Here is a 25,735-nt window from a genome sequence, read left to right as displayed (position 1 = left end):
TCACTGTAGTGTTTCTAATAGCTGAGAAATTGTGTTTACTGTAACTTGAGTTCCGAGTTGTGTGATGGGATCCAAGCCAAGCTCTGTAAGTTGTGGTGTTCACATTATCTTCATACATATACTTGGCCTTTATTATCATCATCTCATTCTTCTAAGGGCATGATGTAGCCCACGCTGGAAGTCTCCAACTGATGTAAATTGAAAATACTAAGAGAGTCCCTAATGTGTGAAATGTTTGAACATGCAATCGTATAAATGTGCCTTGCTCCAGAATAGTGTCAGTAGCCAATGAGATTTCATGCAATGATGCAAATAGTGCTAATAGTCTTGCGTGTTTTCCCTGTACTTCTCCACCACCCTTTATTGCTCTGTCTTCTGAATTCTCCCTTCATTTTCTTTCAACAAAGGCAAGTATGCCATGAGGGATCTGGTCCACCGACTGCCAGGCGCTAACAACAGCAACAGCTCGGCAAGCAAGGCCATGTCTGATGACACCGTTACTGCCATTTGCTGCACTCTGCATGAAGTCATCACTAAAAACATGGAGAATGCCAAGGCCTTACGAGACGCAGGCGGCATTGAGAAACTGGTTGGCATATCTAAGAGTAAAGGAGACAAGTATGTTTTGCAAATCACCTTGCACCTTTTTTTAACATCTCCAGTAGTTACTACTAGTCCTGAATGTGTTTGCCTCCTCTGTGTGGTCCTGAGTCGAATACTTTAGTTTCAACAGAAATCATATGCCCAGTGTGAAAGGTGACAAGGAAACAGACAATACCAACAGCAAAAGTTTCTGCTGTGGTTTATTTTTTATGTACCTTCAGCAGTGCATGAAGTGCACTGAGTGTGCAGTTTAAGGAAGATTAATTATCTACATAAACCGCTACCTCTAAGCCCTTCCAGAAGATCCTGAAAAACATTAGGGACCAGAGCTGTTGGACTGAACCCTGCAGAAGGGTTGATGTGCAGGTGGAGGGATCCTGTGAAAGGAAGGGACCTCAGCACAGTTCTGTTACTTCTCCTCTTGCTCTGAGAACAAAGAATGCAAAGTCAGTGTCCCTCAGTGGCCTTTTCTTTGCCACCAGCTTGCTGGTAAGGTGGAGCATAGTAGGAACATGGGTCCGTGGATTTTCCCAATACCTTGCTTCTGAGAGAGCATTAGGATACCTGAAGGCTACTTTGTGAGGCACCAAAGCATGCAAAAAATGTACACACAACTGTGACATTTTCAGAGCAGCTATGGTTTCATCGTGTCTGTTTTCCTATGTACACACTCTTCATGAAGAGTTCAGTTATTATCCTTCCTTTGCCTAAAACCGATAGCCTGGTTCTCATATTTGGCAACCCGCAGAAGTGCAATGGGACTATGGCAGTTTGAAACCAAAAAGCCTTCACTGTAGCTGTCATCATACTGCCTACTGCAGCATCAGAGCTCTAAAAGAGCCCCACAAATCCAGGCCACCACTTGAAGGAAAAATTTATGCACCCTACATGTGATATGAGAACTCATGCTCACCGATGTGATCCGAGCATTGCCAATCTAATTTAGTCGCATCTTTTCCTCTATTGTCACCATTTTCTTTTCACACCAAATTCATTATTGAAACATTCTCACATTCTAATTGTAAAGGATAAGAAGTAGTAGCATAACAGTGTGACTGCAGTTGTTGGAACTCCCCATGCTCTGCAGATTTATTTACATTTGCATTTTTATTATTATTAAATCTATGTAAATTTTGATTTATATTTCCTAGATCAGATATACTAATACTGCAACCAGGTTTATATCCATTTCTCTTAAGTTGATTGTGTCTTTCCTCAGAATAATGCATTTTTCTACCTGTTCATTATCCATTAGAGGTTACAAGTACCTGTTGAGTCTGGAATTTTCAAAGTATCACAGGCAGTTTTAGGAGTACCCAAAGGTATAATTCCCTGTATAAGTATCCCTCATAAATGTGAAAGACTTATCTATGTTGAATGCAAGCATTTGTCCCAGGTAGCATTGAGTAATTCCAAAGTGCCCTCCCAAACCATGATAACATATCCCTCCTCTCCAGTACTCTGAGTTGCGATTCTGTGTTATTACTGCTGCAAGTTACACAGTTCTAGAACAAGAAAACCTGTCAACTCACAGTGCTATAAATGCCCATCTTAAGTGAAAGTTTAATTTTTCAGCTTTCAGAAATATTAGAATTCTGCACCATTGCTTTGCTTTGGTTTCTTATAGGTAATCGATTATTTAAAAACCATTATTGCTGGTTCATGAGCTGATAAGAAATTCCAGCATACTCAGATTAATACAGTAAAGTGTTTCAGTATGAATTTATCTTGACCAGTGTGAAACATATGCCTCTGCAAGTGCAGGTTACTAGCCTGGCCATGCATCCTGCTATAAAGCAGTGCCAGGAGCATTTTCCTGTATGACAGCACAAGAGAACTGATGTTCATAAGGTCACATTGGCCAAGCCGGTACTTGCTTCACTTCACTCCTGTTTCTCCTCAATACTCACAGTACAGTTGGTGCAGTTACTTTTCTGTTTACTCTGTGCTACCAACATCCCACCCCTACATTTGGGAGTATAATGAAAAGAATAGTGCTTGAGAGCATTTATCAAATACCTGTTTACTCACCAGTTACCCACCTACTGCTGTGCTCAGGGTGAGAGGTGGGGCTCAGGGGGAGTAGAAAAATGGAAAAAAACCACCAAGCAAATGACTAGGGAAATAGCATATAAGTTAATTGAATCAGTTGTGTCATGAACACTGTTTTACCAGCTTGAGTGTCAGCCTACCAATAGTCCTTCTCAGAGGTCTCAGGATACACCATAGCCTGACTCCTGAGAAGGCTTTCAGCCCAAACCAGTAACATATGCTGCTGTTTGTCTGGTTTCTCTTTGGTTTTACAATCCATGTGCCTTTTTGAGTAAAATGTGAATGACTTCAATGACTTCCCCAAACTCTAACAACCCTCTGTCCAGACTTTGTCCTTTGCAACGTTTCCTAACACTTTGCTGCTTTATGTATATTATTGGTACAGCAGAAGGACTTAACTGCACAGTGTATTCTTCCTTAGTGGGCTGGGTTACCTTCCTGGTCCTTTTCTATTTGACCCTTCTACAGTGAGCTGAATACTCTCTGATTTTTTTTTTAAAGTTACCTATCCCAAGAGGAATAGATTGCTCCAACTGATTATAACAGCTGTTTAGAGCTTCTTGCAAAATCTTTCTGAAGGGAAAGTCCATGTGAAGTTATATATGGTTTTCAACACAACATTACATTGCTGTCATTAAAAGGTAATCGTGTGAGCAAGATGCAAGTCCTCATTTGGATTCCTAATGAAATTTTCCATGACATTTTATAATCAGTTGTATTTCAGCATCTTGGCTTTGCACTTCAAAACCAGTTCTCATTACCCATCTAGAATGTTTCTTTTGGCCACTGCTAAGAGGCACTTACTGCATTGAGCATGCTGTCATGAGTTGCAGTTTGGCAGCTTATAGAGAACGAAATTCTGGCTCTACCTTCTTGTCCTTTGTGCCAAAAGTTGTAGCCAGGACATCTTCTTAAATGTACATAGTACCAGTTGGGTCCTCAACAGTTTTGCTGATTGCTGCCTATCCCATTCCTCTTAGTTTGCTCTTGGCATGAATCCTTGTTCTCAGTGTGCTAATGAACACATATTTTCCTCCTCGCTAAATAATTAGTACTATAGAAATTAAATGTATTATCCTTGCTTATAAACACGTTGATCTTAAACCAAAGATGATCTGAAACACACTTTAATTATGGGTTTAAATCCATAGCAATGCATATGAAAATTAGGATGAAGGGAGTCTTGTATTTAACAGTCTCTTTCTCACTCTTTTTCTCTCTCTCTCCCTCTCTAATATATGTATGTAACAGGCATTCGCCAAAAGTCGTGAAAGCAGCATCTCAGGTCCTCAATAGCATGTGGCAGTACAGAGACCTGAGAAGTCTCTACAAGAAGGTAAGGCTTGCTTTTTTTTCCTAGATTTATCGTCCTTTATGTGATTGCACAAATTTGGGGGCTGAGAGAATTTATACCAAAACGTTTATGTGAACCAGAAATTCACCTAGTTTAAAATTTCAGATACTTGGAGATACGAGTTTTGCCCTTGTCTCTTCTTCTAACAGAAATAACTTTTGAAAATACATGTGGTGGTGAAAAGGGGATCTGGATTTTTGAAAGACTTAATACAGAAAGTGCTGGATCTGACATCCTTGGAGTCCTCTGTTCATAAACAAACTTACACAAACTCTCCTACTGTACCTTTCCTTCTTAGACCTCCCTACCCTGTCCTAAGGAGGTTACCAGATTTCCAGCATGTCAGCTCCCAAATTTCCTCATGAGATTGCAAACAAGAGTATCTGAAGGAGTGGTGCTCAGGGACCAGTTATATGTAGAGCTGAGCTGAAACTTGATAGCTTCACTTCTATTCGGCTGGCATACAGTAGTATATATACATATACTTGGTTTTCAGACAGTGTGTGAAGCCTGTACCATACCATTCCCACAGGCCTGCTAATCTCTTAACAATGAATTGCTATATCCTGTGATATAACGTCCAGTACAGCTTGTAAAACATAAGTGTCTGCTTAGTAAATGGCAACGTTTAAGGTCATTCTTGCTGCATATTTCCAAACTGAATTGTACTCCATGTGAGTATCACCCTGCAGATATAGTTCTCACCCTGCAGATTTAGTTCTCAAAGTTCTTCTTGCTACATGGAATTTCACAGCTGATCTAATTGATATTTGTAATTGCAATATCAACAAAGACTGCGAAGACTTGATGTGGCACCAAAGTTCAGGTCTTAGTTGAGGCTGAGGCATAAGAATGGTGAATTAGGGAAGGTTCACAGCAACATTGTGCTCTATCTGTTTTGCACAAGAAAAGAACTTAGCTGCACGAAACGTATGCAGCAAATCTCAAATTGGCAGAAGCTGACCTTCTGTTTGAAATGCTGTTCTTTTGCATGCCTCATCCCGGCTTGTGTCAAGTCTGAGGAGTAAGGAAGATGGTTATTGAGTCTCTCCCATTGTTCACTTACAGTCTTTTCAATCAACCTTGGCAGCCCTAGGGATACCATATGCGAAGATGTTCCAAGTAACGAGCTGGTACTCAACTGTCCCATGAAGAGGTGGGAACAAATACGAGCTAGAGTAGGCTTTTCTTGACACGAGGCAGTCACACACACTGGAAGTGTGCACAGCCTGACTTCTGTGCATGTGGGTGGCTGCGCTGTAGAGTCTGAACTTTATTGCACCATAATCTCTTAGAGGTTCTTACAATGTCTGGCTCATTTCCAACCTTCTGTCTGTATATGTAAGCTGTGATGGAAAAGCAGTTTCTGGGGTTGCTCCATGCATGAGGTAATCCATGTGCCGCACGGCTGCTGAGTGTACTGCGACGTAAAGGACATTCTGTTGGCTGCCAATGCAAGTGCCTGATAATGTTCTTACATCCGAAGCATTCTTGGGTACTAAGTACCTTACATGCTCATCTGTGGCCACAAATACATACTTGTGGTATGGAAAATAGGGCAGGCTAGCTAGCCTTTGAGGTAGCTGCCAGGACACTCAGACCAAACAGATCGTCTATATTCTTAGGAGGCATTTAATTAATCTCTATATTGGCTAATTCCTACAGGCTTCACAAAATCTTAAAATGAAGGTCAGTCTCTACTACTTATCCATATATTCATTATATGCCATTACCTGTGCTGTTGAGCATTGTATAAATAAGGTTTCTTTTCATCAGAATGTTCAGATAGTTAATCTAAGATACTCCCCTTTGTTAAAAGATGTGCATTAATCTTTATAAAATCCATAATATTTATTAAATATGCGGAGAGTAGGCTGGCTGTTAAGCTGCCAGAGTTTCACCACTATTGGAGAAATAAACTTTGTATTACAAGAAATTGGAAAAGTTTGCATTATATTAATAAACAGCTAGTTATGTAATATAAAGATACTGGGTGAATGCAGCCTTTATTGTGTCCCATTAAAATACATGTGAACACACAGTTGATAGTGTAAAATGGTCTGTGCTTTACAGAATCTTGCATTTGCACAGCCTTTTGTTGAAGTGCAGGTAAATCCCATTCTATAACCATCAGCAATTTCTTCCCAGGTACCGAAGTACCTATACAATTGCTTCCAGAGAATTGGTGGCCTACAGAGAGGCACAATTTTGTATTGTAATACAAGGGAATTACAAGCATCACATGGTATTTAAGAAAAAGCATCAGCACTTACTGTTTGAGAAACAGCATAACCAAATAGTTTGAATTGTGGTATAATTTGGAGCTGCATGTTTACAGTAAAGTAAGTCAGGAGAGAGCAAAAGAATTATTAGCCTTTGTATTAATGGGAAAAGAAGGCAAAATAAGTTTACTACTGGTAGAGCAGTAGTATTTTCATTCCAAATATGACTGCATCAGCAGAAATGTGAAAACCTCATTCGTTTTTCTAATTTTGCTTGACATTACAAGAATCATCCTTTAGCAGGCAAAATATAACCTGCCCATCTAGACCTGGGGATTGGTGTGGCCACCTAATGACTTGCTGCACCTGGGAAGGACCAAAAACCAAGAAGTGCTTAGTCACCAATATGCCACTTGCAGCACTCTCCAATAAACTGTGGAGCGGAGGGAAATGCAGGAGTCAGAAACTAGCCTCCCACCTCCTACCAGTAGCAGGGCTGCCCTAAGCAATGCAATAGTTCCTACCTGCTCCAATCCCATCATGGATGAGCAGGGTCTCCAGCCTTAACCAAGGCTATAGTATTAACATACCTGTGTAGTGAAACCTAAGTTAAGCAGCCTCTAGGGACACTGTCAGAATCAACTGTTGAATAAACAATAGCCCAAATTTAACAGATTTTGGGGTGCTAGCTTCAGCTACGTTCCTTAAGAATAGTAGTGTGCACAGATTGCAGTGTCTGAGAGATAATTGCCTGTTTCTTTGGTCCATTCAAAGCCAAAAAGTACAGCAGCAGCTCCAACTGTTCATGTTAACTTCAGTGACCAAATCAAGCAACATACCCTGTCTCAAGGTCATAGTGTAGCTGTCATTTGACAACACAAAAATGTAAGGTCCTTTCCATCTTTTTTATCCTGGAAAATGCAAAATTTTTCCACAAGTCGGTGAGGTAGAAAGCATAGAAAATTAAATCTGGTAAGCCAAGTTAAGCTAGAGGTACAGGTGTTTCTGGAGAAGAGTTTCAGGCCAGCCCAGGTGCTGAGCTTAAAAAGAAAGGTAGAAGAGATGGACAGAACAAACCCTGCAAGCACTGTAGCTGACAGTCCAGAGCTCAGAGTTCTGGTACCCAGGAATTTCCCCACAGTGGTCTGATCCTCCACCCAGTGAAAGCAATGAGAAGGGCATACTGATTTCATAGGACCTTTCTGTAGGGCCTCAAAAGCAAGAGCTGGAACTTTTGCAGCAAATTGAAATTTACTGGGCAGACTGTCTAAGCAGTTTGCAGCATCCAGTGTGTTCCAGGATTCCCAAGATCCTATAAAAAAATTGTTTTCTTACTGCTTTTGTTCAGTTTGCTGGAGCAGGAACATTATTTATTAATAGCTAATGCAACAGGAGTTGCACTCTTTGAACTCTTGATCTCTCAAACAGCTTTTTATTCTCTAGAAAGCATACTTAGGTGGACACTAGCTTTTCTGGTGCAAGAGATTTCTGACTTCCTAGAGTTTGAGCTGCAAACTAAAGAAGGAGGAGGGGAGCATTGGCTTATTGGCTCAGTTTCCAGTTGGAAAGCTCTGTAAAGTCCACAATAGCTTACACACTCCTTTTGCGGAGCGATGTCACTCTCTGTACATTCCACTGCGGGTACTATTGAGTACAGTAGGATTTCCAGTTCATAGCTGTGTTGTGGGTTTAGTGGGACACATAGACCTGACAGAGCTGGCATGAAAAAGGCACTGAAAGTCAGTATTCCAATATGTGAGTGAAGTGACAGTGTTTACTGTCCTTTATAGGTTTGTGCTTTGGAGATCTTATAAAAAGCATAAATGTTTCCAGTCCTAAAATTATAGGGAGAAAAAAACCCACCAAACTTTGACAGACCAAGCAGAAGCAATGAATTCAGTCATCCCAGGAGTTTAACTTGCAGGTACTTCACAGGGAATAGTGGTTTATATGATGAGCAATGGCTGAAACAGAAATCTAATCTGAAAGCTTCCTACCAAGATGAAATCAAGGTTCAGGTTTAGCCCCATATAAACAACATTTAGATGATTTAGTGCAATTAGTTTATAAATATTGCTAAAGCTTAGCAAGTAAGAAAGAAGTGATTATCACAATTTTTCATTAGTAGATGAAATATTGTCTCCCAAAGAGTGACTTCAATGCCATGTCATTTTCTAACTTTATTGTTCCCTACAAATAAGACTTGCAGAATCATAGAACCATAGAATACCTGAGTGGGAAGGGACCCATAAGGATCATCGAGTCCAACTCCTGGCTCCACACAGGGCCAGCCAAGTCAGAGCATGTGACTGAGCGCATCGTCCAGATGCTTCTTGAACTCAGGCAAGCTCAGTGCTGTGACTCCTTCCCTGGGGAGCCTGTTCCAGTGCCCAACCTCTGTGTCAGTAAAGAACCTCTTCCTACTTAGATTTCCACAAATAATCATTTATCTTCCTCTGATTTTGGGAGTCCATTCCAAAATACTTAAAATCTGCTTTTCGAAAGTGCTTAATGGTCCCATAGTCCTGTGTGGGGGTCAGTGGTTCAGCACTTATGAAAAACAGGTAGGGGAGCTGTACCACTGATGCCTGTGTTCAGACTTGTTCAGGTGCCTTGGTAACCCATACAGTGAGTGGGAGAGTTAAATGTTGCTTGCTGTCTCCAGCTACCTAAGCCACGTGAAAGCAGCTACCAAGGTAATTCTAAGACACCTGTTTCCAGTGAAGAACACTAGACCCCACTCCAGTTTCTAGGGTATTAAATGGTTGAAGATTTGGGGACACCTTGAAGTACACAGCTGTAACTGTAAGACAGCAGAATTCCATTAGCTGGTAAACACGGTCTCAATATTCAAGAAAATAACCAAGTACTCTTAAACACAGATAGCTTGTTAAATTACATGAGGAAATTTGAGCAAAGGGCTTGTGCAAAATGTTAACATGAAAGAAAATTTATTAGCTAAACCCAAGCTTCAATTAAAATTAAATGTGTGTAATATTAAAGAGCTGGAGAAACTGTCAGGAATAATATGTTTTCTATTAATTGGTTTGCTTTGCCTAACCATTTAGGCTCCAGAAAAATATGTTGACATTCTATCATTATGTTTACACTTATTCTATCTTCCAGTATAAAAGTAGAGATCACAATGTATTTGTAGAAAATACTTTTCTGTTTATTATTGTAGATTTCTGTTCTGCACAGAATAATAGAAATGTCTGTCCTCTTCACCTCCCATATGAATAAAAACACAACCGGTTATTTGAAACTGGGGGGGGCTGTTAAAGTCCTTCAGTGTGTGGTGTGCCATTTACAACAGGGATACTATTATGACGAGCATTTAATGAAGTCAGAGTAGTCACTCAGAAGATGGCCTTGTCTGTCATTGGCTGGAAAAGATACTTAGAGTTGCCCAAAGCCTTAGAAGCAGTTAAGTCAGTCAGGATCTAGAACAGGACTCTCTTTTCATGTGACTTTCAGAATAATAAAATGATGACTTTGTGAGAAGGTCCTTTATTGCTAAATGTTCCATGAAAATTGCCAGCAATAAACTTCAAAACCCTAGTCAAGGAGTTTTAGAATCTAAACTCCTTTCTTAGGTAAAATATACCTACTCACCCTTTTAAAATGTTAATTACATCGTGCTATCATGTAGACTTGGAAGACATAATTTGGATTTTCTTCTGGAAAGGTTATCATCAGCCAGACATATCCCCGAAAGATGCTGTCTTTAGGTTAAATTTGTCTAGTGAAAAAGTCTGTGCAGAACTTAAATCCTACATTAAGGGTCTAAATTCCAAATCCAGAGAAATAATAGTTCCTCAAAAAAGTGGCTTGACTTGGAGGAACTATTCATGTGCTCAGATTGTTCGTAAGCATATGCATTTTGCAGTGCTGAACTTTAAGCAGGGCTTAATTTATTTCTACAAAAGGCAAGGCCTTTTTCAGATTAATATGTCACCCGTTTAGAAAGAAGGTGGATTAATTTAAGGTAAACCCACCCCCCACCCCCCCGTAATATAAAACTAGATTGTCATTATAGAAAGAGCCCATTTTTATTATATTAACTATGAAAATGCAAGTACCTGATTAATAAATGATTGACTGATTGATTGATTTATGGCAGTGGGCGGCCCCAAGCTTCAGTGTGACTGATGACAGAGGATTTTCACCAACCCACCACTCTGGGTCATGGCACGCTCAGCATACTCTCTCCCAGAGCCAAGAAACCAGAATCTATTCCCCAACCCAGGTATTCTGGCTGTCAGCTGACCAGTGTTGAATTGTTATGTTTCATGCATACTGAGATTTGTACCCAAAAGAGTGCTACAAGGAGACGTTTAAATCAGAAGTAACAAAGCCTTTCTAGAGTATAAATATTAACACTAATAGTTTCTTTTACGGAACACTGTAGGTTCAAGATGTAAAGGGTCTCACTTCACTTAGGAGAGCGTCCCTGTTCATTTCAGCCACGTGAGGAAGGCACACTGAGCTGTCCTCTCTCTGAGGATAGCATATGCCAGAGAGAGGGGCAAGAGTGTTCCATTCAGTTCTGACAAGCTTTCCAGCATCTCTGCAGTCTCTTGGTTGACTGTCCGAACCTTTCAGACAGCAAGGGCAAGGCGGTTATTGATAATCACTGTGTCGCAATAGCAGATTAAATTTATCAAGCACTTTGCTTTATTTTCTTGCCTAATGGCATTTCTCAGAAAAAAATGCAACAGTGAGAGGACCCCAGGTAAACTAGGATGTCTGTAGAGGAAGTCGTCCTGTCCAGCAGTTATTAAAATTCTTAAAATGCTAATTCTCAAAATCCATATTACTGAGGGCAGCGGAAATTTCCTTCAGACAGAAGTACAGTTGAAGAGAATTAGCACGACTGGACATTTTTTTATTCAAGGCACTATTTAATTTTAGGTATTAAAATTGCATTTCCTTAAGCAAGTGTAGTCCTTTGTTATCATCCTAATATATTTTTTTCATGTGTCTCTGTTGTTGCCAAAACAAAATACCTTCCACATCAGCACAGCATTAAAGTAACTCCATGTAGAAACTTTTACATATACAAATATATATGTGTCTCTATTATTTCTGATTAAATGTGTAGAGAAAACAGGAATTTACATTCTTTACTGCTGACACAAGACACAGTAGTTATGACATTTATTTCAGTTTATTTTCTTTTTCTACCAAATTTGTCTGGAAGAGAGAAGACAGCAGAGAAGATCTTATTTAAATGCTCTAGACAGAAGTATTTGTCAAGGTTAGGGTAAATCCTTTTAATTTCTAGCTAACAGGAATACAGTATTTAAAATGCCCAACATTTAGTCATCTGATAAATAAGTGGGAATTAGGCAAATTTATTTTATACCAAATTGATTTTAAATAAAGGAAACATGGAAATTTTCTATGGAATTAACATATTCAAGCCTTTTTAAAGTATCATCTGAGTAATGTTGGAAGATATTCCACAACCAATATAGCAAAAAAAAATTATAGTCTTCAAATGTACACTTTCTGGTTTTTCTTTCTTTTTCAGTGTTTCTTGCCTAAAAACATGTTATTCACATTAAAGTGAGCAGTGTCAATGTTGCTTTTTATAAAATGGCAATTCTGTTAAATACTTAATCATGAAATTGTCATTTGAATGAGTACCAGAGAAAAAGTTTGTTATTGATTTTTATGTGTGTGTTGAATTATTAGCTCTATGTTTCCCGCTATAGTTTCCAGTGTTCATGTAAGATAGGATTCCCTCTCCCAATGCATATGCAAATTTGAAGTATTTCTTCATTAAAATGAAGGCATATAATAGGAAATAATAGCTAGTAGCTGTGAACCAAAGAATAATCTTTTAATCTCTTTATGTTCTTTCTTAGAGGGCTTCTTCAGTGAGGATTGATACATTAATCTAGAATTTTATTTTGCTTTTTATCTTGATGCTGCTTTTTTTCAACATAGTTAACATTAGGCTGCATCACTGTATGTTATAAAATTATTATTTAAGTTACCTTTCTTTGCTTATACCTTCCCAGGGATATGTTTTTTAAGAATAATTCAAAACTTTGTCAAGTAAATTTTACATTTGCTGCTTTTTCATTGCCAGTTCCCTTGTTAAATAATATCCTGTTTGCCTATAAAATCGGAATGTACATATCATGAGCAAAATCATGAAGCCTAAAGAGGAGATAGTGCAAATAAATTGAGCTGAGCTACACATGTAAAAAACTTTGGCATGTGCCAAAGTTTTCAGAAGTATATGGACATGGCAAATGGAGTATAAACTGTTTAAATTAAATTTAAACAAAAAAAGGGGAGAGAGATTCTCAAAAATTTTTATAACATAAATGCATGTTTTCAACCAGCTGTATTATCATTCTAAATCATTTGGCTAGTTTTAAGAAAACTTCAGGAAAAAAGATAATATTTATATCTGAAATATTACAAAATATTGTCAAACAATGTTACTTCAATTTTATTTTAATACAGTTATCACTGCACTTGTGCAGTCAAGTAGATTGTATTCTGATTTTCTTAGCGAATCTGTCATATCAAATAATATTTTTTCTAGTTCCTTCTATAAGCCCTTTGAGTTTATTAACAGTACCAAAAATACTATAAAGATAAGGGATTGCCGTTATGTTTTTAATTTTTTTATATATATATTGCATAGCCTAAAGAGTATAGAAAATATTTTTAATCAAAAATATTAACATTCTTACCTATAGAACCATAGAATGGTTTGGTTTGGAAAAGACCTCAAAGATCATCTAGTTCCAACCCCCTGCCATGGGCAGGGACACCTTCCACTAGCCCAGGTTGCCCAAAGCCCCATCCAACCTGACCTTGGACACTGACAAGGAGGGGGCAGCTACAGCTTCCCTGGGCAACCTGTGCCAGGGCCTCACCACCCTCATCATAAAAAATTTCTTCCTAGTATCTAATATAAATCTACCCTCTTTTAGTTAAAACCCCATGTCCTATCACTGATAAATAGGAGTCCCTCTGCAGCTTTCCTGTAGGCCCCTTCCAGGTACCAAAAAGCTGCAATAAGGTTTCCCTGGAGCTTTCTCTTCTCCAGGCTGAACAACCCGCAACTCTATCAGCCTGTCTTTGTAGGAGGTGTGCCCCATCCCTCTGATCCATCTTGGTGGCCCTCCTCTGGACTCGCTCCAACAGCTCAGTATCTTCCTTGTACTGGGGACCCCAGAGCTGGACACAGTTTAATAGTATCATGGAATATCCTGAGTTGGAAGGGACCCATGAGGATCATAGAGTCTAACTCTTGGCTCCACACAGGGTCATCCAAGTCAGATCAGTACTCCAGGTGGGTTCTCACAAGAGCAGAGTACAGGGTCATAATCATGTCCCTTGACCTGCTGGTCACATATCCTGCAGCCCAGGATATGGTTGGCTTTCTGGCCTGCAAGCATACTTTGCCAGCTACTGATGAGCTTTACATAAATCATCACCACCAAGTCCTCCTCCTCAGGGCTGTTCTCAATCCATTTTCCATCCAGCCTGTAGTTGTGCTGGGAATTGTGCCAACCCGTGTCCAGGACATTGCATTTGTCCTTGTTGAACATCATAAGGTTTGCATGAGCCCATCTCTCTAGACTGGCAAGGTCCCTTTGGATGGCATCCCTTCCCTTCAGCGTGTTGACTGCACGACACAGCTTGGTGTCATTGGCAGACTTGCTGACTGTGCACTCAATCCCACTGTCAGTGTCTCTGACAAAGATGTAAATACAGTACCCATCCTAGTACTGACCCCTGAGGAAGTCCACTTGCCACTGGTCTCAGTGTGGACAGTAAGCCATTGATCACAACTGAGTGCAACCATCCAGCCAGTTCCTTATCCACCAAGTGGTCCATCTGTCAGATCCATGTCTTTCCAATTTAGAGACAAGAATGTCACGTGGGACAGTGTCAAATGCTTTGCACAAGTCCAAGTAGATGAGGTCTGTCACCTTCTATATGACAGTGACAACACAATGTAGTATCAAAATTCATGTTTCTGCCTGAGTTGTTACAGGGAGATGTTTTCAAATGTCTTATGCTTCTGAATCCTGTCATGTTTACTGTATATTAGACTTCATTCATTTTAATCATTTTGCATTTTGCATAGTTAAATACTTTGTGATACTCTCAGGAAAGGTTTATTTACTGTGCAGTATCACCTACAATTCCTTTAGTCACGTTTCAGTTATTTCAGTATTCCTGTGTTTCTTTCTAAAACTTTTTCCATGTTTACTGTTGTATTTAAAATATTAGCAGTAATCTAAAACACAGCCTGTGCTGAATTGAATATTCAATACTGATGGTAATATTTTCCTGAGAGGAGTCCTGTGTAGCTGGAGCAAGACCTTGCCCCTCCTTACACTATTTTTGTGTGGACTTTTTTCCTGGATGATACCCCAAATAATCAAATGTGATGAGTAAACTCAATTAAAGCCAAAGTATTCAACCCACTCCTTGCAAATATGTCTGTGTGATCATATATAGTCTTTTTTTCTGGTAAACATACCTTTTTATTTATATACATATACATGATAAAGTGTGTGTGCATCTAATACGTTCTCATGACACTGCATGGACCTTGAAGACATTGCCTTTAAACATGATGTCTGAACAAGGAGAGCCCATGAATGCCTAAAGGAGTAAACCTTAATAGTTTGAACTATAAGTTTAGAAAATATCTGCTGCTATGCTTGACTGTTCTTTTCCCATGAGGGCCTTAAGGCATGGTAGTGCTTTCCTTTAACATTCAGCATTGTGGCTAGATGTAATTCAGCAACCAGACTTAATAGTAATTCTTCTGAAACATCAATAAGAGGCGTGTGGAAGCTGACACCATGCTCAACCAAAAGCTACTAGACTCAAGAGGTGCTAAACAAATAAGAGAAGCATTGAAGTTTGTCCAAACAGTCTCTAGGATAAGCCATACGTATATACAGTGCTAAAGCATCCTTAGCATTGGTACAGTGAGTCTCATGGTAAGTTCTAGCTGACTTGTGTGGGAACCACTGGGTATTTTTGATTTCAAAACCCAAGTCCATTTTAAGGTTACTAAGTACAGATTTAGATGAGAAATTTAATCTCACAGTTGTGTAAAGTCTGTCTCTAAAGTACTCCACCTTTTTAACTTCTTTGAAGAAAGTTTAAAATGCAGCCCAGGAGTCAGTATCTTTGACTTAGAGCCTTCTCTCTGAAGGGAATTGTATAACTGAAGTTTCTGAAATATCCTTAGGGTAGAGATATGAGTAGGCATCCAGAATATGTAGGGTTATACATAAGTGGAAGGTCACATCTACAGAAATTTTCATCTCAAAAGTACTTGAATACAAAGAAGATACCTAAGAATATTGTCTTCATGTCTTTTGGGACTGGGAACATTTTTCTTCCACTTAAATAATGTATTAAAATTTTTTAAGCAGATATAAATAACTAATTAATGGCAAACAAAGCTTAGCTGGATTCAGATGTGCAATACTGAAAAGAACCCAAAAGACTTTTTTATCTAAAAGACTTTCACAAGTCTTCTAAAGATACATGCTCAGAGAAACCGGTTTTAATTCTTGTCAGTATTATCCTCCAAAATTAATTTAAGGAACATGATCTTTACTATTCAGAACTAAATATTAATTTTAATTAACTTGTATACTTGATGTTTGCATATCTAGGGTAAGACACAGGTGAAAGCACATGCATAGTAAAGAGTTGAGGTGAGAAACTTGGTTTCTCCCAGCAAAAGATCTGGTATGTTGCAGCTTATGGTTTTGCAAATTAATCAAATCAGTAGAACTTTTACTAGTAGTAAAAGCATACTCAAGAACCACAGAGGGGATGGAAATGAAATTAAATTATTATGGTAATCAAAGCATGTTTTCTTCTCAGAGGTGAATAGTCTTAACTATGGTGATCTGTCACATAACACTGGGCATCATCCGCTGGTGCTCCTGTGTGGTGCTCTACTTATGCCATCATCCTGCTCATTCTTCTGGGATTAAAAGTGGCCAGGGCAAGTAAATTCAAACAAAGTTCAATGAATTATTAAGATGGTGTATCAACATCCTACTTTCAGTTCTTTGATACTCTCACATGATCTAATAATGAGGGGGGAAAAAATGCTGGGAAGTCCTTATTTCTTCCCTCTTTGCTTTCTAAAACGGCTACAAAAATGGCCTAAATATGTCTGCCAGGCCAGACGCAAAGTAAGAAGCCTCCTGTTTGTAAGGAGTCACTTCTGTAGTGTGTGTGCTTTGTTCTCAATCGGTTTACTTCATTTGCTAGCTGATACAGTTCATCTTAATGAAAGAGCTGTAGCTTCTTCTTCCCACAGAGAGTAGAAATGTAAAATTTCACTGGCAGTTTCTAAATTTTTTTTTTTTACTTTTGGAGAAAGTTGTGGTTCCTCTAAATGAGAGTTGTAGGTTTTGGTGCAGTAGTGTGTTCTGTTGGAATTACAAATACCTGAGTTTCTGTATTGAATAAAAAACTCTTACAGAAAAAAAGAATATGCATTTCTCAATGTCTAAATGTGTTGGTAAACTACATATTCCAAGTGGTCTGTCTGTAAAACTCATACAGCTTAGCAATAAGCACTGGGATCTCGAAGTCTCTAGTTTAAGTGCATTTATACAAGAACTTTTGACCTAACACCAAGGACAGCATGAGTTTATCTAATGATTCTTCCAATTGGAGGCTGATTTTTCAGCCAGCTCAGTCAGGCAGCTACATGTTTGAATAAAATGATCCCCAGCTTTCAGCCATAGTGCTGCCACTCTTCAGGAAATGCAAAGTCCTCACAGCTCTTGATCACAGTCAGCATCATCAGTCCTACCGTGTTCTTCACCGTAAGAGACAATGGTGCAAATCTTATTCTGAGAAGTATTTTTTCATGTCTTACATTCACAGGTATAACTGAAAAGTTGTATTTGGTTGACTTTATGATTTAATGCATGCGAAGTAAGAGTAAGAGGTCTTGATAGGTTTCTAGTCTTTATAAGGACAGACCCTGGGCGTAAAGTAGTGTTTGTCCTACCCCTGAGATTTTGTGGTCAGGTGCTAGAGTGTACATTTCTAAGGCATAAACATGTTAAGATAGGTGAAACTGGATTGAAAATGACAGCAGAAGTCAAAAATTACTGTGAACACTTTCTTGGATGCAAGACTTTTTGTGCATGCGAGATACAAGGAAAAATAAATCTTTGCGATTCTAACAATTTAAATTATAGCTTATATACCTCATATAGGGGAAATTAGAGAAGATTAGAAATTTTAGCTGAAGGGCCAAAAACTACCTTCATTTCTTCTAAAATACATTAAAAAAATTATTTCTGTTTAAGGGGGAAAGTGATGCTTTGAAAAATGAATTTGTTTCATTTTATTGCAGTGTTTTGAAAGGTTTATTATTTAGCTGCATATAACCTCAGCAAAATGAATAATGAACTGTTCCATATCTGAAGTCTTGTCCTTCATGCTTTGCCTCACATACGATTCCCTTTTCTTATAGCTATTTTATTCATCAGATTAGGTCTTGTCATCTTTGCAACTTGCACAACAGGAAATCGATAATTAATTATGGACAGGTAAAGCAATGCCTCAGTGATTCCCTGAAACATCCCAGAGTCACACTGTATAAAACAACCGGGGATATGTTGCCGAGCTGTTTCTCACTCGGTTAGATTTGGCAAGTAATTAACGTATCTCTCTCTTAGCGTGTGTCTCTTCATGGCTAAAATCGAGGGATGAGATGTAAAATGATAGTAGAAGGTACTTGTTTGTAAAATGATAACACCACACACCAAGAGAGCGTTTGAAAAAGAGAAAACTGGCCAAGGCTGTCTGCGGCACTTGGACAGAAAAAACCTGGGTGATGCTCTCAGAAGAATGTAGTACCTGGGGCTCTGCGATGACAAGAGAAAAACAGGGAGAGAAAGTATTCCAGATGGTTTTGGGGTGGGAGGCTGACAATAGGAGAAAAATGGGTTTTCTTTCAGAGAAGCTGAAATGGAGGCTGGGAGGTACACAGCTTGTTTTGCAAAGAATGAGAATAACAACTGATTCTGAAAATCTCGTTCCAAAGAGCCTACAGCAAACTTTATAATCCTCATCCAGTGCCAGACAGTTTTGCTGTGGATAATGATAGTTTAACTAGGAACCCTTCTTTAAGCCTCATGCTGCCCTAAAATATGTATTTCTCTTTCCGCTTCTTAAGCAATTGAACTTCTGTTGTGCCTGGGATGCAGGAACAGTCACTTATAAGGAAAAGTCATTTGCACACTGAAATTCAGAGTAAAAAGGAGAGGAGTAGCGAGGTAAAGCCCAGAGCTGATCATAAGAGAGGAGGCTGAAGTGGTGTGTGTGTGTATCTCACAGCTGAGCCAGATGGCGAGTGGCAAGGCAACCCACCCCCAGCTTCAGGCACTGAGGCAGGGGCTGAGAGCCCCTGGGAGAGGCGGCTGCTCCCGTGGCAGCCCTGCCACCCATCTGGCTTGGTCCTTCCCAGCTGGCTGAGCCACCACTGCTTTGCTTTGGCTCAAGTGATGGCACTCCTCCCCTGGTGCACTCAGCAGGGTCTCAGTCCTCTCCCCTTAGTTATGTCTGTGCAAGGGAGGAGGAAATGGTCTTCATCCCAGGCTCCTGCAGCAGCAGGTGTCGTAGTCCCAATATACCTGTAGCCAGTAAGTAACTGGCATCATCATCAGAAGGTATGGGAGACAGGCTGTGTTTTTCTTTAACCACTTCAGATAAGTGGTCATACTGTGAGCATTTCCTGCACTTTCATCCAAATTATTACAGTAGTTTCAAATCCCCCAAACTTGAATAATATCTCTGCTTTAAGTTGTTTTCTGGTTTTCCTAAGGTGTGGGAATAAGGCTATGAACAATAATAAACTCCTTGAATTATGATGAGCTTCAATGATCCATGTCTTCTCTTTCTATCTGTTGATTTTGAAGGTCTGACTTAAAGCTCTTTGGGAGAGGAAGGGAATCAGGACAATTGGAGTTAGCAGCCCTTTGTCTTTTGAAGCTTCTGAAATTACTCCAGATTTCTTCATGCAGACTTAATGCAGAATTAGTTTGAAGGATTTACCCCAAAGAGCAATTACTGGTGTGTAAGCTGTGATGGAGAAATGTATTTATTCTTCCTCTTGTATTGAAAGAAAACAATATGATGATAAAATGAATCACAGAATGTGTTAGGTTGGAAGGGATTTCCAAAGGTCATTTAAGTCCAACCCCCCTGCAGTAAGCAGGGATGTTTTCACTAGATCAAGTTGCTCAGAACCAATTCAAGCCTGGCCTTGAATATCTCCAGGGATGAATAGGGCCTTCACTACCTCTTTGGGCAACCCTTTCCAGTGATCTACCTCCCCCATATTGAAGAACTTTTTCCTAATACCCAACCTAAATCTAGTTTTCTAGTTTAAAACCATTACCCCTTGTCCTACTGCTACTTGCCCTTGTGAATAAGGCCTTATCCCAGGCCTATATGTGGAGGTTGGTGGACATTTAAACCATATTATTGCAAAAATCCCGTTTAAGAGCTCCATGAGATACGTGTGTGGATCACCCCAACCTCGTTACCATTTTCATTTTCTCACCGCAGTCAAGTCACGCACATAACTTTCATATGTCAATGTATGTAGATAATTTGATCCAGTTTTAATTTCTGTTATGTCTTATTAGTGTTGTGACAACAAATTGCCAGTGAAGAATTGCCCAGACCTGTGTAAGTCTGATGAGCCTTGACTTAATTCACATCAGATTTATCTTTTACACTAGACAGTGTCACACTGGTGCACACCAGTCAGGATGTTTCATTTAACCTGACAGCAGTGCTTCAGCTTCTGAAAGATGCAACACCAGCAACGCAGAGCAATGTCTGGCTGAGTTTCAAAGTGAGCAGATCTTACACTGTGTACTTACAGGCACTTTGCCTTGTTGCTGTATCACCTGTTTCTAACGTGGTGGATCTAGCTGCCAGTTCCTGCACATGGTTGCCTCTCAGAACTTCACATTTCTACAGCTTACTACCAATGGATGACAAAACAAGTCTGACACTGCGTGCAAGTCATTTGGAAAAATGTCTACTCAGTTATTAAGTCACAACTGGACCAGGCCTGAAGCAAGTAGCAGGCTGGAGAGTTTGTAAAACTGAGGCAGGCAGGGCACAATATCCTCTGTAGTTTCTCCAGCTTTTAGCTGTCCATTATTGGATTTGTTGCATAGATTTTAGGGTGTTTTTCCCTAGTGGGACTTCTCTGCTTCTGAAAAGGTAGGACATCAGTGGCCAGGAGTCAGGCAGACGATGCTTTTCAGCATGGAGAGATACTGGTGCATTCAGCCACAGCCCAGTTTTTCTAAACCACTCAGGGCCTCTTAAGCCAGTGTCTTCTCAGCAGCTGATCAGCACAGTCACTCAGGGGGCAGGGTTTGTTCTGGTTTTTGCTGTGTGGCTGTTAGCGCATGAGCTGGCCTACCTGCGTGGGGTTTCTTTCTGAACAGATGCCATGAGGTCATCCAGGGTGAGCACCTCACGGAGGCGGGCAGTGTCGGTGCTCCTTCCCAACTCCACCACACATTGCCTGGCCACCTCGCTGCATCGGGTCTCCTCTCTTTCTGTGAATTCCTGAGGCAGGAGCTCTGGTTTCCATTGTGTCCACATGGTGTCAGTTCTCATCAGGGCCAAATGTCATTTAGTCTTCATAGTGTTACTGTTATACAAGTAAGATAAGGGTGTGTCTGGCGTCACCCGCCTCCGTAAACCATCTCCTCAAGTCAAGAACTCCGCTACCAGAGAGTTCTGAAAAATTGAAATTCTTGCAAACACAATAGAAATCTGCTTTCTCTTTCCCCCTAAGTTTTAAACACAAAACAAATCATATGGAAAACACAAATTATTTTTTCATATGATACCTATGCAGTAGGGTTTTGGCACAGTATGCTTAGTCACCCTGACAAAATAATTCTTTACCATTGAAGAAGAAAAATTATTTTCTGAAGAAAATTATTTATTTTCAGAATTACTTACAGTTGAGCAGGAGACAAAGGACCTGTTCGCTCCTTAAACCACAGAAAAGGTGATCAGTGACACTACAATATCACCTTTGTTTTCTACAGTGGTTATCCAAACTCTCCCCCAAATCTATTTCCCACAAACGTACCATCAGAAACATGTCCCTGCCAATCAACCTTTAGTGTTAGGACTTTTTGGAATATAACTGGGGGAGAACACAAACATTCATTTTAGTCAAAATACAGAGAAAAGCTCAGTGGAAGATACCTTGGAAGAGACAATATCGGCGTATTATGGTATTTCTGTGCTCGGGTTGTTCTGTGCCATCCTGCAGTGTGCGGTTGCCACCTATTAATTAATTACTGCCAGTTAACAAATGCATCCATTCTGCAACAGAATAGCATTGAGTTTCTTTCCAGTTTGTCAAATCTTTTTGTCTTCCTTTCCTAGATCATGTCTGTGGCTGGTAAATTGGTTTCTGAAACGCTGTCTCACACACTTCGCTTTTGAGTTAGCTTTCTTCTCTGCAGGACGCTGCTCTGTACTGTACCTTTAAGTACCCAAATCAATTTAATTAAATTTCATTACAGGCACTAGAGCTGAAACAAACTAATGGAAGCAGCCATCATGTCAGGTGGTATTTATCTCGGCATTAAATTGAAAATACTCCCTTTAGGCTCTTAAAAATTAGTTTCAATATTTAACACTAATAGCTTTTGGAATTGTTGATGGGGATAGTTTTAATGAATTTGTTACAAACTGTTTACCTTTCCAAGGAAAGAAGCCTGTTCCTTGCGGCAGAGGAGAGCTAGAGGTAGATCACTTAAAAATATTAGGGCTCTGAAATAGTGTGAGGTCTGGGAGCTGCTCATGATGCTCTTGGAAAACACCATGAAGATAGCAATAACCACAATTCAATTTGTTTTCTCGTGATACTTTCAAAGTATTTTGAATATCCTCTAAAAATGTAAAACGCATGATTTTGCATTATTACATTATATTATGGTACAGGAACAAAACATGAACAATTTAAACTCTACTTTGATTTCTGAACTAGCTGCTTCTAGTGTTTCTTTCTTTTTTTTTTTACATATCATCATTACCATAGTTCTAAAATGAAGCCACAGAATTTCTTCCAGTGTATCTTGGAGAAAATTGCAATGAGGAAAATGCATTGATTCGCTCTCATGTGTGAAAAAAGGACAGTTAATGTAACTAGACTACAGACACCCAGTTACAAGGATTTTTATAATCCTGGGGCTTCCCCATCTACTTATCCAAAATGTCCTTAGAAATTATTTAAAGTTTAAATTTTCACCATGAAAACAAGCAGTCTTACAATTTGGAAGCATTTTCATAGCCAGAATGCCATTTGCAATGTGAAAATAGAGGCACAGAAACAGACAGAACTGGTAGACAAATAGCCTAAAAAGTTGCTCAGAGTTTTCATATCTGTGTCATCTTACAGAACTTTCTGCATTTTAATTTTCCTCTCTGGGTGTGTCAGTACAGCCACATCTCAGCCTGCACTGGGAATATTTGCTACTCAGTGGCAGGAAAAAGTCAGTGGCATAATTCTGTATCCATGGTGAAACCACTGGAGAAAAACACTCTTAAAATGAGGGGCTGTATGGCCTTTTCACTCACCGCTGTCGCAATGTTTGTTCTTGCAGGATGGATGGTCACAGTATCACTTTGTAGCTTCATCTTCAACAATAGAAAGGGATCGGCAAAGACCGTACTCTTCATCACGCACGCCCTCCATCTCTCCCGTGCGCATGTCTCCTAACAACCGCTCAGGTAAGACCAGGATGTCAAAGCAAAGACAGAGGTAATCCATCGCTTGCATTTTCCTTCCCCCAGCAATGTCACTGGCCTACGGACTTGTGGTGGAAGGGCACAAAATATATTCTTTATTCTTACATGAGCTATCTGATCTAAAGAGGACATATGTTTTCTTGTAAAGTTTTAGAGAAGAAAGAATATTCCATAGCTTTTTTTTTGTTACGAATAGATCTCAGGGTAGTGGTGTTCACTTGTAGCAGGAGGAAAATTCTTTTACTTGCTCTGTTAGTCGTAAAAGCTGCCAAGCTGTTTGTGACAACTGCACACTGAGCAGAAGCCAAAGAATCCACATTATTTTTTGGTCAGCTTTTATTGTGAATATGTGTGTAAGTGTGCATACACGTGCCTGTGCAAGTTTCCCAAAGGGTTGACTACAGGTCTTCCTGTGCTGTTGATGGCATATTTACACCAGCTATCATTAATTCTGTGTGATCCATACAGTGAATTAACATAAACATTAATGTAAGCATGTGTCTTAATTTTTCAATTCTGAAATCAGGGCTTTTTTTTTTCTCTAAGCTAGAACATACCTTGGTTGATAAAACCATTCCCACTGAAAATCTATTCAGATAAACAAAATAAAGCAATCAGCCTTTCTGTATACTTTTTACTACTTGTTCAATCAAACACTGTCATTCCATAGGTACACCAAGAGTGTAGAGTTAAAGTTGGCTAAAAGTATTTTCGCCAACAGCATTGTGCCATAGTTTTGTTTTTAGGAAGATTGCTGAAGAATCACCGAAGAAATTCGCAAATTTATCCAGAAATACAGTGAGAGCTGCTATTTAGTTTTCAAACTCTGGCATTGCACAAGTCCATAGAGGGCTCTTGTTTGGTTTCTTCTTCTCCAAAATCTTGTTTTGACTTTAAGTGTAAGGCAATTGAAACATCTGGCCCTGAGGTATCAGTGCTGTCTTTGGCCAGAACTGTCTCCTCACTTCTGTTACTCGATTGCTTGAAAATCATGCTTAAGGAAATTTGGGGTGAAATCTTCCTGCCATCGCCAGTTACCATAAAACCAGAAAAGGACAAATATGGCTGTTTCTGAAGGAAGGGGAGCCAGTGTAATTACAGACCAGTTGCCTCCACTTCATTCTCAAAAACTGCTGGAACAAATAATTGCTGGAACAAAGAATCCCGCTCAGAGCATCTCAAAGATAATAGGAACATAAGGTACTGCTTGACTCTATGAGTATTTTTATGTAGAAGTACAAGTTACTGTCCGTCTGGTAGTATCCATATCAAATCCGAACATTGATATGATTTATTCTTACAAAATCCACCGGAATTCCTGCTACAACTATCTTGTAGCATAAAAATGAAATCTACTGTAATCAGTGAGACTGATTTACACAAGAATTTTATGGGCAAGCTAGCAAACAGTCCACAGTGTCAAGTGTAGGAAATACAAAACTGACTGAAAACCGTTCACAAAGAATGGCTACTGCTTATTGCCAGAGTAGGAGAAGGCTTGGCTTGAGGGGGTTGCTTTGGGCCCAGTACTCTTCAGGGGTTTCATTAATGACACAGATAATATAGAAAGGATGCCTATAACCTTTGTGGGTGATGTAAACCTGGGAGAGGCTCATGTACCTTGAAGGGCACTACTAGAATTGAGTGACCCTGAGAAATTGGAGGTACTGTCCAAAAGGGGGGAAGAAAGGTCCAATCCTTCAGAAATAAATTATAAGGAGAATGTCTGGTTAGACAGAAGTTCTTTAGAAGTGATTTAGAAATTTCTGACAGTTGCACCCATGAATCAGGAGATGGAGACATTAGGATAGGAGAAGCCACTGAACAGACTGAGATTGTTTAACTCAAACAAAAGAGACATGAGATGGGAGCAAGAGAAAAGGAATGCACCAAGTATTCAAGCACGTAACAGCCAGCTGTGAAGAGGAACGGTGTGAACTTCCACTACTTTCATAGCAGGAAAATGAAAATAATGAGCAGCAAGGAGCCAGTCTAGACATCAGGGAACATTTCCTAACAGTGGGGAAACAAAGCACTGGAACAGACTGCTTGGAGCAGTTACATGGTCTCTGTCATTAGAGATATTCAGTTTTAGATTAAAATCTGTCAAGAATTATTTTGGTATACCAGATTCAACCTTGGGGTAAAGAGTTGAACTAAATGAACTCACCATGTCCCATCCACGGTGGTTTGGTGATAAGGTGTTTTAACTAGTGTGGAGACCTCTCTGTCTTCCTTCCTGCGTTCCTAAAAAACAAGAGCAGAAAACCTTGATACCACTTTTCAATCTAATGTCAATAATGTCTAATGTTTTATGTCTGCTTCCAGTAAAATCCCCGAAAGAGGGTACTTCTGGATTTCAACACTTGCCAGAAAGCAGTTGTTCTCACACAGGAGGAAAGAGATAATTCCCACTGGGAACAGAGGGAGATGGGTTTTGTCTTTATTAATCAAGTTTTATTCAAAACACCAGAGTGCTTAAAAGCATTACCAGAGTATGTGAAACAAAATGCATCACTATATTAGCAACTTTTTTAAGGTTTGCATCCTGTTTTGTTTCCTGTTAGACTTCAAGTTGCCATTAGCTATTTGGTAACTTAATGGCATGTTTCTTTATATTGCTGGATTACCAGCTTTAGAATTACATCAATATTGACAAGCAATTTAA

The 25,735-nt window shown here is 39.5% G+C and overlaps 1 protein-coding gene across 1 annotated transcript in view; it reads left to right on the top strand.

Moving 5' to 3' along the window:
* CTNND2 (catenin delta 2) overlaps nucleotides 1-25,735 on the top strand; it is a gene marked incomplete at its 5' end in the record, with an annotated part of 546,420 nt that overhangs the window by 507,538 nt on the left and 13,147 nt on the right. Inside the window, 3 exons of the mRNA XM_084260131.1 lie at nucleotides 408-618; nucleotides 3,907-3,991; nucleotides 22,923-23,049. Of these exons, the coding sequence (XP_084116257.1) occupies nucleotides 408-618; nucleotides 3,907-3,991; nucleotides 22,923-23,049 (423 nt within the window). The remainder of the gene's footprint in view (nucleotides 1-407; nucleotides 619-3,906; nucleotides 3,992-22,922; nucleotides 23,050-25,735) is intronic.

The sequence above is a fragment of the Gallinula chloropus genome (assembly GCF_964237585.1).
Source record: "Gallinula chloropus genome assembly, chromosome: 2".
Taxonomy (NCBI): domain Eukaryota; kingdom Metazoa; phylum Chordata; class Aves; order Gruiformes; family Rallidae; genus Gallinula; species Gallinula chloropus.
The sequence above is the reverse complement of the archived record's forward strand: the minus strand, read 5'-3'. Positions and strand labels throughout refer to the sequence as shown.